Raw genomic sequence first — 19,234 nt, forward strand, 5'->3', positions numbered from 1 at the left:
AAGTTACGTTGTTTATTTGAGACCTTTCTTTTTTCTTAATGTAGGCATTTATCACTATAAACTTCCCTTTTAGAACTGCTTTTGCAGCATTTACTGGGTTTTGGTATGCTGTGTTTCCCTTTTCATTTGTGTAAAGGTATTTTTTGATTTCCCTTTTGGATTCTTCTTTGACCCATTAGTTATTCAGGAGTGTGTTATGTAATTTCCACATATTCGTGAATTTTCCAGCATTCTTCCTGTTAGTTCATTTCTAGTTAGATTCCATTCTGGTGGGAAAAGATACTTGATGTACTTTCAGTCTTCTTAAATTTGCTAAACTTGCTTTGTGATCTATCGTATCGTCTGTTCTGGAGAATGTTCCATGTGTGCTTGAAAAGAATATGTATTCTGCTATTATTGGTTGAAATGTTCTATATAGGTCCCTTAGGTCCTTTCGTTCCAAAGTATGGCTCAAGTCCAATGTTTCCTTGTTGATTTTCTGTCTGGATGATCTATTGTGGAATGTGGGGTACTGAAGTCCCCTACTATTATTATATTGCCTATTTTTCCTTCAGGTCTGTTAATAATTGCTTAATATATTTAGGTGCTCCAATGTTGGGCACATATATATTTAGGAGTGTTATGTCTTGTTGACTAATTGATTGCTTTATCAGTATATAATGACCTTTTTGTTTCTTTTTACCATTTTTGTCTTAAAGTCTATTTTGTCTGATAAAATTATATTTACTTCTGTTCAGTTTTGGTTTCCATTTGCACAGAATATCTTTTTTTTTTTTAATTGCTAGTTTATTTATTTATTTTTTGGCCGGGTCACATGGCTTGCGGAATCTTAGTTCCCCAACCAGGGATCAGACCTGGGCCCCGGCAGTGAAAGCACTACATCCTAACCACTAGACCAGGGAACCAGGGAATTCCCCAGAATATCTTTTTCCACTCCTTCACTTTGAATCTGTGTATGTCCTTAAAGCTGAAGTGAGTGTTGTGTAGCCAGTATATAGTTAGGTCTTGCTTTTTGTCCATCCAGCTACTCTGTCTTTTGATTGCAGAATTTAATGCATTTACATTTAGAGTAATTACTGATTGGTAAGAACTTACTAATATCATCTTGTTGTCTGGCTGTTTTGTAGTTCCCTTGTTCTTTATTCCTGTCTTGCTGCCTTCCTTTGTGACTTGATTTTCTGTAGCAGTATGCTTTGATTCTCTTCTGTCTTTTGTGAATCTGCTGTAGCATTTTGCTTTGTGGTTACCATGAGGCTCACATAAAACATTTTATAGTTATAATAGTCTATTTTACCATGATAACTTAACTTAGATCACAGACAAAAACTTTACCCTTTTACACCCCCCTTTGAAGTCACGATTTACCTCTTTTTATATTGTGTATCCATTAACAAATTACTGTAGCTAGTTATTTTAATGCTTTTTCCTTAACTTTTTTTTTGAATTTTTGAATTTTATTTTATTTATTTTTTTATACAGCAGGTTCTTATTAGTCTTCAATTTTATACACATCGGTGTATACATGTCAATCCCAATCTCCCAATTCATCACACCACCACCCCCACCTGCCACTGCTTTCCCCCCTTGGTGTCCATACGTTTGTTCTCTACGTCTGTGTCTCAATTTCTGCCCTGCAAACCGGTTCATCTGTACCATTTTTCTAGGTTCCACATATATGCGTTAATATGCAATATTTGTTTTTCTCTTTCTGACTTACTTCACTCTGAATGACAGTCTCTAGATTCATCCACGTCTCTACAGATGAACCAATTTCGTTCCTTTTTATGGCTGAGTAATATTCCATTGTATATATATGTGTATATATATATATATAACTTTTTTATTAGAGTTAAATGGTTAGCACTCCACTGTACTATATTACAGTATTAGAGTATTCTGAATTTGACTATATACTTATCTTTACCAGTGTGTTTTGTATTTTATATGTTTTCATGTTACTAATTAGTGTGTTTTCAGCTGGAAGACTTTTTTCAGCATTTCTTGTAAGGCAGGTGTTGTGATGAGTTCCCTTAGCTTTTGTTTGTCTGGGGGAGTCTTTATCCCTTCTTCATTTCTGAAGGACAGCTTTGCCAGATAAAGTATCCTTGGTTGGCAGTTTTCTTCTTTCAGCACTTTGAATATATCATCCTGCTCTCTCCTGCCCCATAAGTTTTCTGCTTAGAAATCCACCAGTAGCCTATTGGGGGTTCCCTTGAACTTTACACGCTTTTTTTCTCTTCCAGCTTTTAAGATTTTTCTTTGTCTTTGATTTTTGTCAATTTTATTAAACTGTGTCTTGGAGAGGATCAATTTAAATTGATTTGGTTTGGTGACCTATTAGCTTCATGAACCTGATATCCAAATGTCTCCTCAGTTTGGGAAAGTTCTCAGCCATTATTTCATTAAATAAGCTTTCTGCACTCTTCTCCTTCTCAAACTCCAATAATTTGCAAAACGGTTCTTTTGTTGGTATCCCACAGAACACGTAGGCTTTTAAAATTCTTTTTCATTCCTTTTTCTTTTTTCTCCTGATTGAATGATTTCAATTGATCTATCTTTGAGCTCACTTATTCTTTCCTTTGCTTGGTCAAGTCTGATGTTAGAGCTCTCTACTGATCATTGTATTCTTCAGCTTGAAAATTTCTTGTTTGGTTCTTATATATGTTTTCCATCTCTTCATTGAATTTCTCATTTTTTTCTTATATTGTTTTTATGATATTGTTATGTTGCTTATCTGTGTTCTATTACTCTTATCTAGAGTTCTATTGTAACTCTCTGAGCATCTTTTGAACAATTGTGAATTATTTGTTGGGCAATTCCTGTATCTTCATTTGTTTGAGACCAATTACTAGAGGTTTACTGTATTCCTTTGGTGGAGTCATGCTTCCCTGATTCTTTGTGATCCCTGTAGCCTAGTAAAGGTGTCTGCATTTGAAGAAGCAGTGACCTCCTCCAAACTATGGACTGACTGGTAAGAGAAGCCTTTCACCTGTGGGTGGGGGCATGCTGGAGCATGCTGTGATCCCAGGTCAAGTGCAGGGGTGTGTGGCTACATCAGTTTTGGGGGTCAGTGTGATGTCTCTTTGGCTCAGGCCACTGGATTTCACAACATTGATATGTGTGGTCTCTGGTGAGTGATGCAGGCTGTTTTCAGTGGCTGCAAGGGCTGTCTGAGTCCTCAGTGGCATCGCTAGGTTCAATGGCTAGGTATCAGAGCAGACAGCAGTGATGGCCAGAGCTGGTGGTGTGCACACATTTGGCCATGGGAGCCAGCTACAGGGGCCAGTGAAGTGACAGGGCCGGTTGCAGACATACATGTATTTGTGGCACTACAAGTCAGGCAGCAAAGCTGGAGCCAACTATGGGTACACTGGTAGTTGCAGGGCCCCTGGTGGTTGATGTGTACTACTGTGACTGCTCGGTCTCACCATGAGCACGCCGCAGTGGAGACTGGTGACAGGGGCAGTCTTGGGGTGTGCAGGGGCACAGCTGGCAGGTCTAGCTGGCAGGTCTAGCTACCGGTGGGCACAGTGTTGCCTGCTGGTGACAGAAGATAGGACCACATCCTGACCCACAAGCAGCTGTAGGGGCCCTCGCAGTAGGCATGCTTTCCCATGGCTGCACAGTCTCTTCCTGGGTGTACGCAGGTGATGGAGGCTGGTGATAGGCATCAGGTTGGCAGCAGCTTGCAAGTGCACAGCTGGAGGGGCTCCCATAGTAGTGAGGGTCTAGGCTGGAATCTTGCACTTGAGCAGCCACAGAGGCCTGGTTTGGCTGCTGATGTGGTTCCTGGGCTCCAGAGGGGATGGGTGTGGAGGAAGCAGGAAGGGACACAGGTGGCTGGAGTCAATGAATGTGAATACATGTGGGGTGAAAACTGGTGAAATCTGCAGGGGTTCTGTGACTACTGTGCTAGCCATTGGTTCCTTCTTCAGTGATGGAAGCTGCTGGGCTTCTCTGCAGTGCAGGTCACTGTGAACTCCTGCTGTGTGACTGCTACTGGTAGCCCCTGCTTTCCTTCCTTGTTCCTAGGTGTCTCTATGTGTCTCTTTGTACAGTGCTCCAAAGGGCTGAGGAGGTTGATCACTTACCCACTTTTCTTTCCCAGCAAGGGGAACTCTTTCTAGCTGTGGAGTTCCCTCTTGGCATTGAACAATGTTGGCTTGGGGGATGGCATGATGCAGGCAAAATGAAGCTGCTTTGCTTCTTTTTTTGTGTGGTATTCTCAGTTTGTTGTTGTTGTTGTTGTTGTTCCACTGTGTTGCTGAAATTCTGTAAGTAGACTCCAGAGCTCTCCCAGGACTATTTTGTTTGTGGATAGCTGTCTAATTGTTGATCTTTGTGGGAAGGTGGAGGCTGGGGTCTCCTATGCTGCTGTTTTGGTTATGCTACTCTCTTGACTTGGCTTTAGAGTCTGTTCTTAATCACAGTTGTTGTTCCCCTTCAAAGTAATTTTAGAAAGCCAAACTTTTTTTATAGCAGTAGCAGCAGTAATATCTTCTTGAGTGCTTACTTGGTGGCAGGTTCTGTGCTAAGTTCATTGACAACCATTCCAAGCAATGGGTATTAGCACTGCATTTAGCCCGTAATGAAACTGAGGCTCCCCAAAGTTAAGCTGTTGTACTTTCTCAAGGTCACAGTGCTTGTAAGTGCCAGATCTAGGATTGGAACCCAGACAGTCTGACCCAGAGCCCATGTGCTTAACTATTTAGCTAAACTGCCTTTACCGTCATCTGGTAAAGGAGTCATTAAAAGTAATCATTATGTGCTGTTATTTAAAAATAAAAATGTGGTAAGGTGTAATATCCTAGAGCATGAGATGGAGGAGAGTTAATATATATTTAAACAGATTACCAAAGGGTGCAGGTCTGTGAATTCATGTCACCCTGTGGGGAGTTGAGGGATGACTTGCCAAATGGTTTATTGTCTGCTGCAATTCTCTTAGGTATTTCACTGAAATGCATGATGTCAGAGCCATAGGTCCCAAAGTTGGCTAATCACCAGAGTCACCTGTGGAACATTAACACTGCAGTTTCTGGGGCCCTACTGAGATTCCAGGATGAATCCCAGGGATCTGTAATTTTGAGCAGCCTTTCCAATGAGTCTAATGGTCACTGTTAGAGCCTTGTTCACCCAACCACATTCACTTCATGAAGGATACTTCAGTGACAGAATCCAAGTGCAGAAAAATCTTGATGTGATGGAGTGACACGCTGAACCTAACAAAATTAAATTTGAAGGGGGGGAAAAAGCATATATGAAAGGGGGTATAGATCTAGAGTTTCAGGTGTATACATACACGCACATATTGGGGTGAAGTTTTGTTTCTTTGGGTGAAGTTTTGTTTCTTTTGCATTCTGCCATTGGTGGTTATACAATATACATGTAATAATATTTCCTTGAGAGTTCTCTTAGTTATAAATTTGATTTGGTTGAATGAAGATTTCATATCACTACCATGGTAAGAAGGATTCTAGAATCGTCTCAGCGTTCTTTATCCAAACTCCCTCCACCCTGGCCCCCACACGTCAGTTGAAAATCATAGCCCATTGAGCCATGGTTACTGAAGGTTGTGAAATCTGAAAACATTTGATTGGACTGTACAGAATCCATAATCTTTGCCCTAGAAAAGGAGCCACGTATTTTACTCTACTCACGAGGTCATGATTGTCACTATGTGGCCGAATATGGGTCATTTTTTATTTCATTTCCTAAACAGTCCATGAAGATCACCCTATTATTTAGGACTCCTGATTCTTTTCTTACCTACTTTTTGGGTTACAGTGAAGAGTGTTTCTGGATTTTCTTTCTTTAAAAATTATTAGTTTCATTTTTATTTGTATTATTTTTGGTGTAGGTATATGTGCCCAAAATGACATTTACTACTTCCTTGTCTTAGGAAAAATGTTACACACTGTTTTTCTGTCTTTTTTTTTTTTTTTTAAGTAAATATTTGCATTTCTATTGTGTGCCAGGTGTTGTGCTAGGTATCAGGGTACAATGATGAGTAAGACAGCTGTGGTGCTTGTTCTAAATATAGTGATTCATTTAGTGATGAAGATGGGGAAATAGTACATGAATAAAATAGGTAAAAATGCTGTGGAAGAAACGAAAAATAAGCTGACGTAGAGTATAACATGAGGAGGCCTATTTTCGAGAGGATGGCTGGAGAAGACTATGAGGGGACATTTGGAACAGAAGGGAGTTGGAGCATTCTGTAAAGAGAACATGTACCAAGGTCTTAATGAGGTGGGGAAGAGCTGGTTTAGAACTGAGATAAGATCAGGGTGAAGCTAAGTTGGAGGAGAGAGAGAAAGAGAGCAGCGTGGGGAGATAGATATGCAGGTCCTTACTGAGTCTAGTGTGAGGTGTTTTAATTTTTTTTGAAGTGTGATAAGAAACTAGCACTGGATTGTAATAAAGGTATTACAACTGAGTAGGGCATGGTTGAAGGATGTGGATATAGGAAATCAGTTAAGAGGCTGCTATACTAGGCTAAGAGAGATTGTTGGTGGCTTGGACCAATGTGGTAGCAGTTGAGAGGGAGAGAGGTAGATGGATTCAGTAAATATTTTGGAGGTAGGATGAATGAACTTGCAGGTAGGTTGGATGTGTGAGCAGGGTGAGGAGGATTTCAGGAGTGGTCAACGAGGTAGACATAGGCCTCCAGTCTTTACTAAGTAGCTTTAGTAAGATGGCTTTTTGGGGAAAGTAATCTTTCAGACTTAAGTTTGAAACCGAAGTGGAGAAGTCAGGTAATCATTTGGATATATGGGTCTATTTTTCAGAGAAGGGGTTTCATTTGGAAATATAAATATGGGAGACATCAGTACAGAAAATGGAATTTAAACCAAGAAGTGGATGAGATCATTTACGACAGTATGGAGAAGGCAGATTTCTCAGGAGCTAACCTTGAGTGCCTCCATTGTTTAGATACTGGGGAGAGAAAGAGACTGATAAACAGTTGGCAGGAGGAAAACCAAGAGCATGCTGTGCTGCGAGCAAGTGAAGAAAATATGTCAGGGAGGAGGGAGTGGTCCACTGGGCCAAATGCTCCTCGAGATGATGAGTAGGGACAGTGTTGGCTAATGAGGCTTGATAACATGGTAGCCTTTGGGGGCTTTTCAGGGGCAGTTTTGGTGGAGGGGTAGGCAGATGCTGATTGGAATGGCCAGATGAGGGAATGGGAGTTTGTAAGGAAGGGGGATGTATAGACTGTTGATAACCTCTGTTTGTCTGTGAAGGGGGTGGGGCCCTCGAAGGGAATGGTGGGGCTAAGGGAAGCACCAGAGTTTATTTTTTTAGATAGGATATAGTGTTAAGTTGAGCCATAAGAAATTGGTGACATTTGACTATTTTTGGCTTATGAGAATGGCAATTTCATATAATTTGACCTAATATAATATGTTATACTATTGAGGATGAGTTGCTTTTAGAAGGCGAGTTTGATGAAGCAGTGTTGAGGGAGTTTAACCAAAAGAATACAGCCTTTGAGCAATTGAGAGAGATGGGTTTGGAGCTCACCAGTGGAGTGTTGGTCTTTGACGTGGGGCGGGGAGGCACGTATTTTTTCAGTTGTAACAGGAAGGAAGAATGATACGCAGATTCAGCCATGCTTGAGTGATTACAGTGATGCCAATCCCAGCAGCTAGTGTCTTATATGGGGCAAATAATTATATAAGTTTTTGGATTTAGCAGTTAGGTGTATATAGATTGATTTTGTTCATAGGGCAGTGTGGGTACTGATCTTGGTTTGCTTGTAGTAGGCTCTAAATTTTCTCTCTCAAAAGTCTTTGCTATCAGTGATTTTTTTTTTTCTCTCAGTTTTTCTTTTTCACCAGAAGCAGAGTAAATCAAATATCATGACCTCCTTCCCCACTCCTTGGCAGTGTAACACTGTGGCCTCCCTGTAGAACTGATTAGCAAATCAAAGAATAAAGTGGTTTTCTCACAAGTGATTTTCTTGCCCTACAGAAAATTGTCTTTTTCAATATTACCATCAGCATTCTTTGACTTGTCAGCATAACTGAAGCATTATCTATGATTTCTGTTACTTTAATGCAGACTACAAGTGTATCTTTTTAAGGTCATATCATGCTCCTCTGTCGTGTGTACAGAATTTGCTTATGGAAGTATGTATATTTCAAGAATTTTAGCTGTTTGTAGCGAGACTTTATTCCACTGCATAATATAGTTTAAAAAATGATTTTCATTAGACCATTATGCTAACATATCTCTAGGCCATAATTTTCTCCATGGACTTATTAATTCAGTACAGAATTCCAGGTACTGATCATTAATTGTATCTTTAAAACTACAGTGAGATTGAAAGTCATCTTTAGTGCCTGCAGGATCTTTTTTCATGGAACATCCATCGCCTGTAATGTTTATTTTGTATAATACTCTCATCCATGGGTTTCGGGACTGGGGCCATAGTGAGAATATTCGCAAAAGGAGGCTCTTTTTTCTCAGTGTGTTCTTTTAAGCTATAGGTGGCTTTGCTATATGCATGGCTCCAGAATTATCTTTTCCCGAAAGTACAGAAAGATCTGGAGAAACATGGGCACCCATGAATTAATTTATACATTATAAGTGTCGGATAAAACACGCAGCATCTTTAAAAGCTCTGGGTTGGTGGTATTTTAGACTAAGCTAAGGTTTTATTTTATGGAGGTGTGTAGCTTTACTGCAGGCAAGACAAGGCAACATGTTCTAATTCTGCTTGGATTCAGAGGAACTTGATTTACTGTTGTTACCTGCTGTGGTAGAAATTGCAAGCATCACTGAAGTAGGCTTGTATGTTCAGTATTGGAAATATTCAACAAAACTCATCAGTAGTGATTTCAAAAAGCCTCAGTCTGGGGTGTTGTGATAATGAGTGAAGAAAAGTTTTTCCCTTATTTCAGACAGCCTTTGATAGCATGTCCATTTAGGAAATTAAATACAGATTAGTCAGCTGTGTACCTAACTCTCAAATATTTTTAGCTTCTTTGGGTGAACTTTGGGTTAGGCCAAGGGGTCCCCTTTGGTCTTTCCACGAGAGCCAATCGACCAATATGGATGTGTGCCTATAAAGAAATACTTGTAGTGTAATATTGCTCAATTGCTGACTGGCAACGTCTGTGGTTCAACTAGCTTCTTTGGACCCTGACCTAGTGTGTCAGTGATCCAACAAGTTTCCTTTGCTTTGCCATTTCTAGTCAAGGACTGATCCATATTCTCTCTCTTGCTTTTCACGGGGGGAAGTGGGGCTTGTTTTGCAGGATGAGTTCTTTGCTAAGACCTTGCACTTTCTGCTTCTCTATACATTGATGAACAGGCTTGTGTTCTCCCTTGTAGGACGTGGCACCCCACCCTAGAGGTGACAGTTGCCTTAAAGGACTACAGTTCTGACCTGTAGGGGGCTCTTTCTATCATACGTGTCTAAGTAGAGAAGCCTGTGAGAGCATCTTTCAGGTCTGAGGAGGTCCATGGCCATCTTGTGCTCTTTGTTTCTTCAACGTCTAGGCTTTGGTTATTCACCTCCAGTGTTGTCTCTCCCACTCACCCTCAAGGTACCTTCCTGCTGGTTTGCCTCTCATCTTGGCTATAGTAAGTCCCCTACATACGAACCTTCAAGCTGTGAACTTTCAAAGATGCGAACATATTATAAACTTACTACAGTACAGTGCTATCAATATATAGCCGATTGTGTTCGTTGGGTACCTAGGCTAACTTTGTTGGACTTACGAACAAATTGGACTTAAAGACGCGCTCTTGGAATGGAACTCATTCGTATGTAGGGGACTTACTGTACTTTTTTTCTTATTCCAAAATATCTCCCTTAGTCCCTTCAGACTTCTGTCACCTCTCTCACAGTTTGCTGAAGTGGTCTTCTCTTGGTAGAGAGCACTCTGTTGATTTCTCCCCACCCCTTGCTGAACTGGCCAATACTTGGAACTTGAATCTTTCTTATTCTTGGCCTCCCCATTACAAAATCCACAACCACTCATAACGGACTAAAGAAAAGTATAAATACCCTTAACCAGTTTTTTCCATCTTGATTATGGCCTTCCTTATGTATTTTTTATCAAAAGAGGATCAATCATGTCATACATACTATGTTTTTCATACATACTATTTTAAAACTGGGTTTTCTTCACTGTATCTCCTGAAAGTAACTTCCCAATATTTCTTTTTTTTGAAAATTTGTATTTCTAACTTTTTAGCGACTGAAAACTGTTTCATGATATTAGATGTATCACTTGACCAGTCCTTCACTTTGGGACATGTAGGTGTTTTCTCTTCTTCTTTTCCTTCCCCCTTTCTGTCTTCCTGTTATTTACTGGTGAGAGAATTTTTGTTTCTGGGTGTACGGATTTGTTTATTTTCTATGCATATATTTTATTAAACCTTAATGTGGACATTTTTGGGGTCATAGCGCAGGCTATTGCTATTGCTATTGCTGTGGCACAAATGCAATGTCACCTTGTGTATTCAGACAGGGACCCATATCTAATGCGCATCTGTCTTTCCAGCATGTAGCCTTATGCCTGTACAGTGGGTGTTCACTAAAGAATTATTGTTGAGTTGAAGAAATGTGAGGGCCATGTGATAAACATATAAGTACTATGTATTTGGGACCCAAGATATAGGAGTGAACAAGACAAAGATTGTCATTGCTCTCATAAGTTGAAGGGTTATTCTATATAGCATGGTTTATGTTCAGAGGTGGCAAGCCTCTACATGTGAGGATCAATGAAAAAAACCGAAAGATGCACAGTAGTATAGTAGGAGCAATCTAAATGACTTACAGCGCAGTTGCTTGGGGAAGGTTCATGCCAATCTTTTTCATAATATAGCTAATTAAGAGTTGACTAGTTGATTTTTCTATTGATGATAGTTCTTTAGGATTGTTCACTAGTGTTACTGATTGAAATGGAATGATCTTTTTTAGGTTCATACATTTTTGCTCTTATAAGTAACTGGAATCAATTATAGTTAAATTTAAAATTTCATATCTGAGTATAATATGGTGTTGTACTTAGTGATTTTAGAGACCTGAAGATCTTTTAGGGCTGGGTTTGGGGTAATAGGAAATATAGCCCCCAATATTTTTGGTCTTTCTGTTGCACATTTTAAAATATGACTAAATGAAGATTGCAGCCATGGAGAAGATTTTCTGCTGTAAATTGGTGTTTTAACAGCCAGCTGTTATACGTTCATGCGTTCTGTGATCCCACTTATAAAAGTGGATAGTGAAGGGTGAGTAGCTGCCCTCTTGGTCAGGCACATAGTTTAAAAAAAATGTTGTGTGTCTCAGCAGAGCTATATTAGAGTTTCATATAGCTGCCTTTTTCTTTTTTATTGTAGGGCCAGCTCTCAATGTTGCAAGAAAAAATAGACCATTTGGAACGTTTGCTAGCTGAGAATAATGAGATCATCTCAAATATTAGAGACTCGGTCATCAATTTGAGTGAGTCTGTGGAGGATGGTTCAAAAAGCTCAAAAGGCAATTTCAGCCAAGGTGCCGGCTCACCTCTTCTGCCATCGAAACAGCTGTCTCTCACAGTTGACCCTGGAGACTGTCTGTTTGCTTCGCAAAGTGGAAGTCAGAGTTCAGATGTGCAGGTAATGTATGCATTCGTTAATAATCACTGGGCTGGGCTTCCCTGGTGGCGCAGTGGTTGAGAGTCTGCCTGCCAATGCAGGGGACACGGGTTTGAGCCCTGGTCTGGGAAGGTCCCACATGCCGCGGAGCAACTAGGCCCGTGAGCCACAACCACTCAGCCTGCGCGTCTGGAGCCTGTGCTCCGCAACAAGAGAGGCCATGATAGTGAGAGGCCCGCGCACCGCGATGAAGAGTGGCCCCCTCTTGCCACAACTAGAGAAAGCCCTCGCACAGAAACGAAGACCCAACACAGCCAAAAATAAATAAATTAATTAAATTAAAAAAAAAAAAAAGTTTGCCTTCAATTAAAAAAAAAAAATCACTGGGCTTTGATTTGTTTTTGTTTTTTTAGATTTGATCTGGTATCTGTTCTTAGTTGCTGAATTCTCTGGATTATCGTTTCTATTTTTATAAAATCATTTGATTAGTCAAATGATCATTAATGTTCTTTTTAGTGATAAATTTCTGTAATTCTGTGTTTCTCCTAATTTTTCTTATTTTATACTTCCTGACTATGGCCTTTTCTGTATGCTTCTTAGGTCTTATTTTCTGTAGTAGTTGAAGACCTTCAGAGGTTTAAATCTGGCCAAAGAGATTTTGTTTACCTTCCTTTGGAGAGTACCAGAAAAGCCCTACTCTTAGTATATATCTGTTCTACATTATAGGTTTTACACAGTGTAAGGTTAGATTCTTTTTACTGAATATGCCTTTGTGAGAGGGAAGGGAAATGTTCTAGAGCTGTGCCGTCCAGGATGGAGGCTGCTCTCCACCTGCGGTTAATGAGCACTTCAAGTGTGGCTAATTTGAGTTGAGATGTGCACTAATATCCACACAAAGTGTTGAAGAGTTAGTGTGAAAAAAAGAATGTAAAATATCTTGCTCATTCTTATATTGATTACACGTTGGGATGGTAAAATTTCGAATATATCGGGTTAAAAAATATATCATCAAAATTAATTTTACCTATTTCATTTTACTAGAAAATTTTAAATCATGTATTTGGCTTGCATAATATTTCCCTCGGGTAGCACTGTTCTAGAGGGTAGAGGAGTTGAAAACTAAGGTGAGAAAGGACTTCTGCCTTTCTTAAACTTTGGGTGTGTCACTCATATTTGCTCTGTTCTACAAATTGGCAAAGAGCTATTTTAACGTTGTACCTTAGACTGGAAACTGGAACTTGGTGACAGGACCCTGGGGTGTGAATATTTTAAAGTTGGACAAAAGGAGTTGGCTCTGGCCTTGCTTCAGAGTAGAAGTTTTCATTAACTCTTGGGGACAGAGAACATGATGTGATCTCGAGGCCATGGCTCACAGGCCACGCCAGAAGCTGGGGACAGTGGAGCTGCCCGGGCTGCGTGCCTACAGCCTCATCAGCCTAGTGTGTGGCCAGGTTCAGATAGGATCACCATCCTGGGCTTTGAAGGGGTATCTATTTCTGTGAGGCTTGGCTTTGTTTAGGTTTTAATTAAGTACCTTTTAAAGGGAGATGATAAAATCTTTTTTGGGGGGGAGGGGAAGGGTCTAAATCTGAGCTGGACAGAAAGGAGCTGCAGAGGAGCCATGGAAATCAGGCAGAGCAAGGCAGCAGGGTACTGGGAAAGCTGCAGGGCCCCAGAAGGACCTGGAAGGGATAGCAGAGAGTGCTCTCACATCCTCTTATCCAGCTGGTTCCCAAAGATTTGTTCTCATCCTTGGGAGTATTTTATTTTAGTTATGAACTTCCAAGTGAAAGACATATGATTGTTTTAAAATACTTTGTATTCACTTTTATATAATTCGCTTATCTTAAAAAAATTTGTAACCCATTTCTGTATTTATTAGGATGTAATTTTTTAGTTTGAATTTTACCAAAGAAGGTTTGTGTTCTTTGTTACACTTACTATCATAGAGAGTATGAAAAATAAGTTTTTAGGTTTGTTTGGCTTTGTTTTTCTGTAATATTTTTTTCCTTTGTGTCCAAATAGATTATTATCTAGAAGGAACACTACATTGGAAACTTAGAAACTTAGAAAATATTTGAACACTAAAAGCTAAATCTCAATGTAAAAAATTCTTCCAATTTTAAACCTAGTTGACCCTGTTATAGTTTTATTTTTAGAATAAAAAAGGTAAACATACATAGGCGAAATTAAAGAATAGCTATAGATCCATTTCCATTCAGATACAGATTTTAAAAAAAACATAGGAGATTGATTATAATATAAAGACGAAGTAGAAAATAATTTTCAGTACCGTGTTTGAAAATGCTAAAATATTTGATCATGATGAAATTTTTTTTTGTTTGCTCTTCAGTTCCCATCATTTTCTATTAAATTGTATTGGAAGTAAAGCAAGGGAAGAATTGAATGAAGGTATTTTATATAAGAGGAAGGGGATTATTTATCAGGTTAATTATATAATACAAATAGCATTTTAATCCTTTGAATGGTGATTAAATATTTTCTGCCTTAAACTCTTTAGTTAACGTCTACAGAAATAGTTTTATCTTTTAAAATATATATACAGAGTACAGCAAGGAATAGTTTTGAGCAAATATTTCCAACATTACGTTTAAATTAATAATGGTTATACATGATTAAATTTAACTTTTTTTTTTTGTCTCATATTTTTAGATGTTGGATGTTTATAGTCTAATTCCTTTTGACAATCCGGATGGTGGAGTTTGGAAGCAAGGATTTGACATTACTTATAAAGCTGATGAATGGGATACTAAGCCCCTTCAAGTCTTTGTGGTGCCTCATTCCCATAACGACCCAGGTAAAATTTGCACTTCAAAAATCTAGAGGTTAATAAGCCCTTGTAGGCCCAGAGTATTTTAGTGAGAATCTGGTATGACCCACTTCTCAAATTTTTGAGACGTTATTCTCTGACTTTTAACAATAACGTATTTATTTTATATGTAGTTGTGTTCTCATTTTATCAATTTATGAGCCATTCAAGGATAATACTTGTATAGTATGAAATAGGAATAAACACAAGAAGGTCTTAGCTTTGGGAGATGAAAAGTTACATGCATTTAAGGTACTGATCGTTCATTTCAGTTACTTCTTACGTATTGTGTGGGAGAATTATTTCACGTCCATAAGCTCTACGTTAGAAAACGCAGAGTGCTCATGGGAAAGTTTGTATCTTTAAAATGTAGAAACAGTGTAAAGTGGTTAAGAGCCTTGATGTTAAGCAGACGTGAGAGTGAGTCCCAATCCCAACAGTGTTAAACAACTTTAGGCCAGCTTCTTAACATGACAGTAAGTTTTTTCCCAGGTGGAATCAGGATAAAGTACTTATTACTTCATAGGGTAAAATGTTAAAGGTATGTTACACAGCCCTAGAGTAACTGCTATCATTATCATTAATGTTATTATTCTTTCATATGACAACTTTTGTTATTTACTGAGGCCAGAGATTTTCCCCCCAAGGTAAAGGGAAGTTGCTAAAATGATGATGGGAAATGTGATTCGATCTTTATCTCTGTTAGTGTGAGGACACAGGCACTGAGTAAATGCCCAGTGAATTAAGTTGCAGGATTTTTTTTTGGAATATACTTCCAAAGACCTCTTTTGAATGACTGACTTTTGCTTCTATTTGTTATTTTTCTCAATTTCATTATTACTCTCAGAGGCACCATATTCATTTACTACTTTGAAGGTTTTTTTCTTTATTACCAATTTTCAATTTTGTCATACTATATTCTTTTCAACTAGTTTATTGTTATGTATTTCTTTCTGTTTCTAAGACAGTAGAACTTGTTACTTTATGTCTGGACAAATGATTTGGTGAAGCTGTGTGTGTGTGTGTGTGTGTGTGTGTGTGTGTGTGTGTGTGTGTGTGCACGCATGCGCCCTGCTTTTGGGTGTGAGAGATAGTCTGGGAGATGGAGCTTGGATGCTGAAGTGTTTGAATTTCCAGTATACTTCAATATTTAGTATACACAGAGGTATAGTATATGTGAAATCAATATTGTTCTGGAAATTTGTGATGAGCAGTTACTACACATCAGCTTCTGACTTGGTTTCCTTGTCTTTGGTCTTAATGTCTTTATCTTTTCCTAAAATTCCTTATTAGTCTTGTTAACTTTTCCTCTTATATGTTTTATATCACCTTCCTCCTTAATCTTAACCTTGCCCTTCAAATCAAAACTCAGGGTTGCCTGGGCATTGAATAAAGGCTGCAGAGATTTGGAGCCAGGCAGAATGAAGCAGACCTTCTGGTGTCCTTGGGCTTGTTTATCTATAAAATGTAGAAAATTGTGTATCTATAAAGCGGAGGTCATATAGTGGACAAGAATTAGTTATAAAGTAAGTACAAAAGGTGATGAAAATCACATCTGATAAAAATTCCTTTTGCTATTTATCCCCTTGAGCCCCAGATTAAATAGTACATTTGCATTTAGGGGACACATATGAAAAAACACACTGTCTTTGTTTATATCTGGACTCACTCAGTGAGGTGAGGTGCTCACACTTTACATGTGGGATCTGAGAATTGCCTGTAGGACTGCAGATTTTTTTTTTCTGTAAATCTCATTTACTCTGAAATAGTCCCTCATTGAGTGAGATAGTGGCAGAGCCACTTTTATTATTTAAATTGTTCTCTCCTCCTCTTTTCTCTGCCAATCATGTATCGTTTAATTCTTGTCACTTAATTGGGTATGTGATGTGATTCCATTGTATACTATTCCTCGTAGGCTTATAAATACACTTAACAGTGTGTTTTACAAAGAGCTTCTAATGTGAACCCAGCTCTCCTCCCTTTTTGATTTTTTACAGACCTTTATTATCCTTTCCTCTTTTCTGCCATCCTCAATTTCCACCAATCTCATTTCTTGTTATTCTATAACGTGGGCTCTTAACTGAAATAATAAAATTTGTAGTTTACCAGGCAATGTGCCAAACGTTTTATAAACATCTAATGTTCACAGTAACTTTTGAAGGTTAGTGCCACTATTCATGATGAAGGTGTTACCAACTTGCCAAGGTTACACAGGCAGTAAGTGGCACCAGACTACTTCCCTGTTAGTTTACCTGGATCTCCCACCCAGATAAACTTGAGTGGCAGAAAACATGTGTCTCTTGTTACACTCTGTCCTCATTGCCTAGCCCAGCACTTGGCATGTAGTAATCACTACATATATGTAAGGCCTTCACTGACCTGCCTCCGTGCCCTTTTCACACTGTGTACGTACACACACACACACACACACACACACACACACACACACACACACACGCATTCATGCTTGCCTATAGGCAGAAATATTAACTTCTGTCTCCTTCCTGGAGTGTAAGCTCAATGAGGGCTCAAACTTTGTCTTATTAGCCACTGGGGTGCTAATGCCTAGAACAGTAATCAACACATAGTACAGACTCATTCAGTTAAATAAGTTAATGAACAAAGGAATGTGACTCTGCAGATTCAGATGAAACAGTTGACTTATTCTTTGGCCTATACGTTTAACTTCCCTCCTTCACTTCTTCCTGCTGTCTACTTATTTCCATTCCTTTAAAAAATAGCTTATTTAAAATGCACTTTTAAATACCAGTAACAGACGATATTAAGCTCTTAAAGGGCAGGGACTGCCTCTGCCCTTTAGACTTTGTTTGCATTAAGCTTCCTTCCTGTTGCAGTTAGTATGTTGTTTTGTGAGAAGACATTATGAATAACTGTTCCTGACTGTAATAAGTGAATCTGTCTGTTGGTATCCTAGCAACCACAGTTGAATCTTTTTGTCTTAGTGAAAGATGTTAATGACCATTACCCTCAGGCCCCTCTCCACTTGAGACAAAAATAATGGTCAGAAACAGACCTTTTAAAACTAAAGTAATTTTTGCTATCAAGCAAAATGCTAGAGAAGAACCTGACTTTTCTTAATAATTTTCACTGCTCCTTAACAAGAGTAGAATTTAGATAAACTAAATTATTCTGTGAAAAACTGAATCACCCAGATCATGAAAAACCACTCTTTCAGTAGAGAAGAAGAGATAAGTATGTACACATACATTCCAAGTCAAAGTGTGACTCTGATGGGAAATCTTTGTATAATACTCCTAAATGAATGTGCAATTAAGGCAGTTTACTTTCTAAATGAAATTTATAGAGATTTGTTTCCATTTTCTGCCGCAACAATTTAAAACAAACTTTAGCTCAGTAGTTTATCAGTGAAGTGTTGTCTGTTGGGGATAGAGTTTAGAAGATTCCTATATTTAGTCACCGTACTTAAAAAATTATGTTGCTGTATTTTTATATGTGGAGATATTTTTCTTTTGGGATCAAATTGGAAAGATAAATTTCAAATTATATTTGTATATTAATAAAATTCCTAATTATGTCTTCTTCCAGTCCATAAGGACATGTAACAATTATCATATAATATTTTACATGGTTTATATGAGATAAAACAAAGTTGGAAAGGAATTGTTAAGTAAATACTGATAATTTTGTACCGTTATGCTTTTGAAAAGTTTTGAATCATAGACCATGAAATTAAATGTTAGTTGATTGATACATGTTCATGTTGTATTTAATAAGCTGATTAAAACACAGTTAAAGCACCTTTGTATCTACAATCTTAATTCTTTGCTTCCCTCTAGTTAAACTGCTGAAATATTTAGTTAATTTTCCTTCAAAGAAATCACAGTGTGTAGAGAGAGAAGATAAGGTATACTAAATGAAAAATTGGACAGCATATTGTTAGTTAAGCAATTTGTAAAATGAGCGTTAGAAAATAATCCCCCGTGTGGTATGACTCCAAAACAGAAGGAAGACCTAGGCCCAAGAGTCACAATGGAAAATAATTTTCTTTTATGCATTTGCAGTTCTTCTGCAGAATTTTTATTGACTTGATTGAGTGATTAGGATTTTCAGCCTTTTTTTTTTTTGAAAATTAAGAGAACAGATTTTTGCATTTAGTATTATATGATAATTTGAAATGAATTTGTTTATGTATCCTTATTCTTAAAAAGTTTGTGAAAAAGAACAAAAACATGTGAGGACATCACAGTGTAATGTTATTTCACAGCTTTTCTGTTCAAATACTGTTAAGCACGGTCAGAAGAAACCAGTTCTGGCCAGCCATGGTTGAGTACTGTGCATGTAGGTGAAAGGCAGTGGGGACAGAACTCGGGCTGCCAAAGGAACCTGCCTAGTGGAATGAGATGGTCAGGAGAAGGAGAGCTTTGTACGCGGGCACAGTTTGGGGAGTATATTTTTCTGTTGAGTTATTGTGGGATAAAGCGAGTTCTTCGGTTTTGGCTACTGTGACGGGAAATTTGCGTTTCTGGAGCTAAGATACTATGACATTCATTGCCTGTCCTGCCTCAGGGTGTGTTTGGTGTGTGTTACTTCATGGAATCTGTCCTGCAACCCTGAGAAGTGGTAAATTTAAACCCCATTGACCAGGTGAGGACAGAAAGGTTAGAGGAAGTGTAGTTATTTGTTCCAGGTCAGTCAGTCATAAATAAATGGGCAGAGGAGTGAATTGGATCTCAGATTTACCTGATTGTAAGATCCACGTTCTTTCCATTTTGTATACTGCCGCTTAAGGTGCTTTATTTAGTTCAAATGATGCTAGTATTTCTTTTCTTCTTG

The 19,234-nt window shown here is 38.5% G+C and overlaps 1 protein-coding gene across 1 annotated transcript in view; it reads left to right on the forward strand.

The window, feature by feature from the left end:
- Window positions 1-19,234, forward strand: part of MAN2A1 (mannosidase alpha class 2A member 1) — a 161,501-nt gene that overhangs the window by 18,672 nt on the left and 123,595 nt on the right. The window contains exons 2-3 of the mRNA XM_082375444.1: window positions 11,353-11,610; window positions 14,263-14,407. Of these exons, the coding sequence (XP_082231570.1) occupies window positions 11,353-11,610; window positions 14,263-14,407 (403 nt within the window). The remainder of the gene's footprint in view (window positions 1-11,352; window positions 11,611-14,262; window positions 14,408-19,234) is intronic.

The sequence above is a fragment of the Balaenoptera borealis genome (assembly GCF_965194805.1).
Source record: "Balaenoptera borealis genome assembly, chromosome: 2".
Classification (NCBI taxonomy): Eukaryota; Metazoa; Chordata; class Mammalia; order Artiodactyla; family Balaenopteridae; genus Balaenoptera; species Balaenoptera borealis.